Source organism: Benincasa hispida, chromosome 11, assembly GCF_027475165.1.
Source record: "Benincasa hispida cultivar pf3 chromosome 11, pf3_genome.v1.1, whole genome shotgun sequence".
NCBI classification, from domain to species: Eukaryota; Viridiplantae; Streptophyta; class Magnoliopsida; order Cucurbitales; family Cucurbitaceae; genus Benincasa; species Benincasa hispida.
In genome coordinates this window covers 21178239-21184141 of record NC_143488.1, presented here as the reverse complement: position 1 = coordinate 21184141, position 5903 = coordinate 21178239, and the positions used below count along the sequence as shown (strand labels likewise).

The following is a 5903-nucleotide window of genomic DNA, read 5'->3' as shown; positions in this document are numbered from 1 at the left end:
CCTGTCTATGAGGTCAGTCCTTTGATTTGCATGAGTGAGAGTGACACGAGTTTTTGACTCAACAATCCGTTGATTATAAGATTAATATTTCATAGGATGATCATGTGCAACTCGATCTTAATCCTGAGTTATTTATGAACGCCTGTCTATAAGGTCAGACCTTTTATTTGCATGGGTGAGAGTGACATGAGTTTCCAACTCAACAAGCCTACCATTTTGATTAAATAGAAATCTTGAAAAATAAATTCACAAGATGAAATTCACTCCTTCCCTATAAGGGTAAGTAAATGAGTAGTTCCCTTAAGTATTGATTTTGGAGCTTGAACAAAAGGATCCCACCCTCTCACTGGCCCGAGAAAGACTTAGTTTATGGATAGATCATAAACAAATTGTTCATTAGAGGAATCAGTGGGACTTAAGAAAAAGATATAATTACAGTGGTAAAATAGACGTTTTAACCCAACTTTTATTATGAATAACTTCTGAAGAATCGACTTGCTTATACTGATTATATTCGTAGATATAACTTATCCTACAATGCATAAGAATTCGACCATGGGTCTATAATGGTTTGTCATGTAGTTAATGAATGAAACTTAATTGAATTAAAGAGTTTAATTAATTAATCTTCGATCATTGAAGCTTATAAAAACTATAGGTTCATAAGGTCCCCTTGCTAGTACACCATAGACCAACTTTCTTTATTAAGGATATTTGGGTCCTAACCCTAAATCTTTTGATAAAGATGGATCGGATAAAGAAGTAGCAAGAGCTCAAGAGTATTACAAAAACTAAGCAAAAGAACAAAACTGCGTGAGGTGTGCTCGAAAAAGTGTAGGAATTGATGTCTTGAATCCTTGATTTCATGTCCTATTTATAGCTTCAAAGCTAGGGTTCCTTTATGATCTTTTTGGGACTTAAATTCTTTCTAAAACTGCTGAAATCTGGTATTTTTTTCCTTTTTTTAAAAAAAAAATAAAAAATACCACAACTATCTTAGATTGCAATTGCATCAGTATCACAATTCTATAACTTCTTCCTTTCATCTTTCATAAAAACACGAAAAATATAAGGAAAATCACCAAAAATCAAAATTATTTCCAAATCTATTAGTTCATTCCTAAATTAAGTAAAACATATATTAAAATAGTCCAATAACTAAGATTTTAGAGCTAAATAAATCCCATAAATGAGGCTTGTCGCATCTCCAAACTTAAGCCATTGCTTGTTCTTGAGCAACTCACAACTAAGAAAACTTCAAATAATTAACAGAAATACAACTTTAATTTGCACTTTTAGAAAAGAGAGAAAATTTGGACACTTCTCAAGGAGTCCTTCTCATAACACCTTAACAAAATTTGTTATTTCTCACAAGCATGCACTTCAAGAATTGAAAATAGAACAAACACCTTTTACCTAAATCCTTTGACTACAACTACAACATTTACTTACTTAACAAGCTTTTGAGCACCCCCAAAATTATTCAAAACTTATATTGGGCTTTTATTTTTCTTTTGGTGAAATATATCTAATTACGGGCATATAAGTCACTTTCAAGAGTGAGTGTATACTCACTTCAAGGTTCATTTTAAAGATGAATACTATCCTTTTTCTCTCTCTTTTTTTTTTTTTTTTTTTATCAAATAATCACAACACCACATTACAAAATATGATACACAATGGAATACATAGAGCAAATGTTTGAAGTTTTGACCTCCCCCAAAACATCAAATGTGTCGATGTCCCCATTGACTTTCAAAGGACAAAAAAATAAAGAGAGAGACTTTTTAAAAACTAGAAAATGAATAAATAGACAAAATCGTCGACACCATATGGCTAGCTTGTCACATTGTGCATTTGGCTAGGCTTAGCTTAGGCGAAGTCCGAGGCCAAGCAAACTAGCTTAAGCCAAGTTCCAAAGTAGTCCACTTTTGCAAACTCATTTTGGTCTTCATACGTCACTTTTTACCCAATTTTTGTCATTATCTTGGTTTTATTAGTTTAACACTTGATTATATCCCTAGATCGAAAATCACCTATGATACACAAAACACACGTAGCTATCGAATTGTATGCATCAAAATTGTGATCTAGCTTCAAAAGAAAAAATGGGAAAGCACGTAAGCATCTAATCATAATGAACAAATAAAAATTTTTGCATGGTAGGTTCCATTTTTCAATTCACTTCCCAATACAACCAAATATTTTATTAAATAAATAATAATGAGATGGTGATAGAAAATTCTGCCGTGGAGAGTGGTCATCATAAAAATGTAAGAAATGGAAATCAGACGCCAAGCTTGAAGGGAACTCCGGTTGCCGGAAGCCAAGTCTGGCCAGCAATAAGTCTCTGAACAGTAAACTTAGAGGCCACATTTGGGCTTTTAATGACATGAAAACCAGGCCATCTAACTCTATACCGTGTGAAAGCCCTAGGCCCAATATTACGATACTCCCCATAATACAACGTAGCTTGAGCAAATTTACTACTTTGCCACGCCAACCACCCCGCAGGGCTAACCAAGCTATCAATGTAACTTCTCATGATCACGGTCCGCGAATACTTCTTCCAAGGCCGGCCCAAGTACGTCTTGACTGAGCCAACCATGGGCCGCAAATCAGCGGCGGCTCGTATTTGAGAGTTGTGGATTGAGATTCCGCTGTTCTGAAATGGGTCCTCACGGCCTTGGGCAGTTATGACATTTACTTGGCCTTTTAAGGGTCTTCTTACGTAAATCAAGCAATTTTGTAAAACAACTGCGGCGTTCCCAAAAATGAAGTCGATTGTACCGTAAACATAACATTGCTTGTAGAATTGTCTTTGTGAAAGCACCATTAGTGTGTCTTGGTAGCCCTCGAAGCTGCATCGATGGAACACGGACAGGTCCGATGACGATCGTAGTGCTACAGCTTGGCCCATTCGTGGACCGGCTGTGTTCACGAACCTTATGCCTCGAGCCATGAAACCTGGACCTTGGATGCCTGAAAGTTCAAAATTAGTTCAGTCATATTTAGAAGGAGAATTCATCATTTTTTTCCGACGTAAGCTTTGAGAATATTAAGAGAGCTTATTGAGCTGGTTAGTTGTATTTAAAATTGGTTATCAACGGATTACTTTTTCGTTAAATTTTATGTAAATCCGTTGAACTTTCTGTTTATTTGTTTTCACACAAATGATCCTTCTATAAAAGGTCATTCTGCTTGATACTTAGAAATCAATAGAATCTCAATCATTTGTGATCAATTCTCTGATAAACTTTAATATTTCTATGGTATCATGGATGTTTTTTTCCTCTTCAAACATGGATTCTCCATCTGGATTTTTTTACGGAACATTTTTTAATTCACTTTCTAAGTTTAGAAAATGATTCAAGTTAAAACGAAAAAAAAAAAAAAAACCCTGTCCTAAGTATTATGTCATCTAGTCATACTATTCCACACCTTCAGTTTCAACAAGCTGGCTATGAGAGAAACACATGAGATGAAGGAAAAAAAGAAGAAGAAGAAGAAGAAGAGAGGCTAAATTATTCATCTAGTTTCTGAACTTTCAAATTTAGTAGGTATCTAGTTTAAAATACTGTATATTGAATAGACTTCAAAAAAATACCTAAGAGACTTCAATTTTTTGTTTATTCATTTTCTTTTAAATATGAAATGTGTTTAATAAGTCTTTAAACTTCAATTTTTGTTGATTAGATCTCAAAAATTGTCAACTTCGTATTTTATAAATCCTTGACTTACTCTACATTTTTTTTAAAAAAATATTCATATACATTTAATAAACATAAAATTAAAATAATTTTATATCTAACAAATCAATTATCAATTAAATTTCTTAAATAAAAATTGAATATGTTTAAGTTTGTTAGATACAAAATATAATGTTAAGTACTTATTACCTATAAAATTATAAATTTAAAGATTATTAGACACTTGTAAAAGCTTAAGAATCCTAGTAACTATTTGGTTTTTTATTTTTGAAAATTGAAAGTCTAATTTCTTTTAATTTCTTACTATAGTATTTATCTTTCTTAAGTAATAGAATTGAATTTTTAATCAAATTCTAAATGCATAAACAAATTTTTAAATGCTATTTCTTTTTAGCTACAAAAACTTGATTTGGTTTTTAAAAATATTAGTAGAAAATAGATAATAAACAAAGAAATTTAGAGGTGAAATTAGTGTTTATAGACTTAATTTTCAAAAATCAAATAATTACCAAGTGAGTTTAGAACTAAATAGGCTAGAATCTTAAAATTTCATGTAACAAAATAAATAAATAATCATTTTTAGAAGGTACAAATATGTCTATAAACTTAATTTTAAAAAATATAAAATAGAAAAAAACAAAATGGTTACCTATAAACTAAGAGTCGATTTTGATTCACTAAAAAAAAATGGTTTTCAAAATCTCATTATTATTTAAATTCTTTTGATAAAAAAAGTTTAAATATATTTGAAAAATTATTTTAAATTATTGTCAAACACCCAAATTTATTTTAGAACGACTTATTTTTTGAATTAAATACTTATATTTCAAATAGGAACCATAAAATCATGCAGATTGTAATTTAACGAATAATAATAATAATAATAATAACCATTTTTAAACTGTATGACCTGCATCCAACGGTAAAATAAAGGCAAGAATACGTAGTGTTGAGAGAGAAAGCCACCACTCACCAGCGGTTGCAGAACTGAAGGTGGTAAAGCCGGCGGCGACACTTCTTCCACTTGTAATCACAGTAAATCTCATCCCATCTCCCACCAACATTAAATTTCCATTATCATTCCCAACTTCAATATTTTCTCTATAAACCCCTCGTTTTACATAAATTACAAATCGCCCCCTCCCACGCCTCCTCGCCGCCGCATCGATCGCCGCCTGAACCGTCCGAAATTTCCCACTCCCATCTTTCGCCACCACCAAGTTAGCCCTCACCCTCGCCGACGACTGCAACAATTTCCGATCACCATCCGAAACCCACATCGGAAACGGCCCATCTCGATCATCTTCAACACCGATTTTAGTTTCACTCTTTTTAGCCTCTTCCTCCAAAAACCTCCCATTAACAGCCAAACAATTACTAATCATCTTCGAAACATTCTGGCATTTGATTGGAGCTATAAAATCCGTCACATTGAGATCCGCCGCACCAGAGACGCATAAATCGATGTCAGTAAGAGCAGAGCTCAGCCACGTTTGCGCATCGAAATCCGTACAACGGCGATGGCGGATCGTTCCGTCGCTAATGACGCATTGGAGGGTGCGGTTTAATTGAAAAACAACGTCGTTGTAGAGCTTCAAACAGTCAGTCCACGCGGCTCTCTGGCGTGTGGTTTTACAGCTCGGACCGAACCGCGTTGCGTAAGTTTGAGCCTCGGTGGCCTTTTGCAAAGCGGTTCGAATAGCCATTTTTCGAAACTCCGGTCGGTTTTGGGGTGGTGGTTTGATTGGGGACATGAAGTAAATGCAAATTTTGGGATGCGGCGTGGTTTTGCACCATTTGTTAATGGAATTACTAGAGACATTTGAAAGAATTGAGAAAAGGGTTATGGAAAAGAATAAGATTTTGTTATGTGAAGCCATGAAGAAAATGGTGGATTTTGGATTTGAAGGATGAAGACAGAGTGGAAATATGGAATGATAATGACAGAAAACAGAAGATGGGATTTGTTCTTATTATTGTTTGTTTGAATTATTTATTTAAGAGGAAAAAGAATTAATTATTTTTGCGTAGGTTTTGTACTGACCAAATATGTGTCAGAAAGTGAATGGGATGGTAGCAGGTTTGAGAAACAAGGAAAGATTGTTGCTTTTGTTCTTTTTGCCTTTTTCCTTTTCTTCATCAAAGATGTGTGGTTTGATTTGTGTATCATCTAAAATTATATTCATAAACTCT

The 5903-nt window shown here is 33.6% G+C and overlaps 1 protein-coding gene across 1 annotated transcript; it reads right to left on the bottom strand.

Annotated features, from left to right (window-relative positions):
- Positions 1-2138: 2138 nt before the first annotated feature.
- Positions 2139-5654, bottom strand: LOC120091713 (putative pectinesterase/pectinesterase inhibitor 60). The gene is made up of 2 exons (XM_039049824.2): positions 4684-5654; positions 2139-2982 (listed from the first exon to the last, which is right to left on the bottom strand). The coding sequence occupies exons 1-2, from the start codon at positions 5588-5590 to the stop codon at positions 2288-2290; spliced, it is 1602 nt and encodes a 533-aa protein (XP_038905752.1). The 5' UTR covers positions 5591-5654; the 3' UTR covers positions 2139-2287.
- Between the last annotated feature and the right edge of the window lie 249 nt (positions 5655-5903).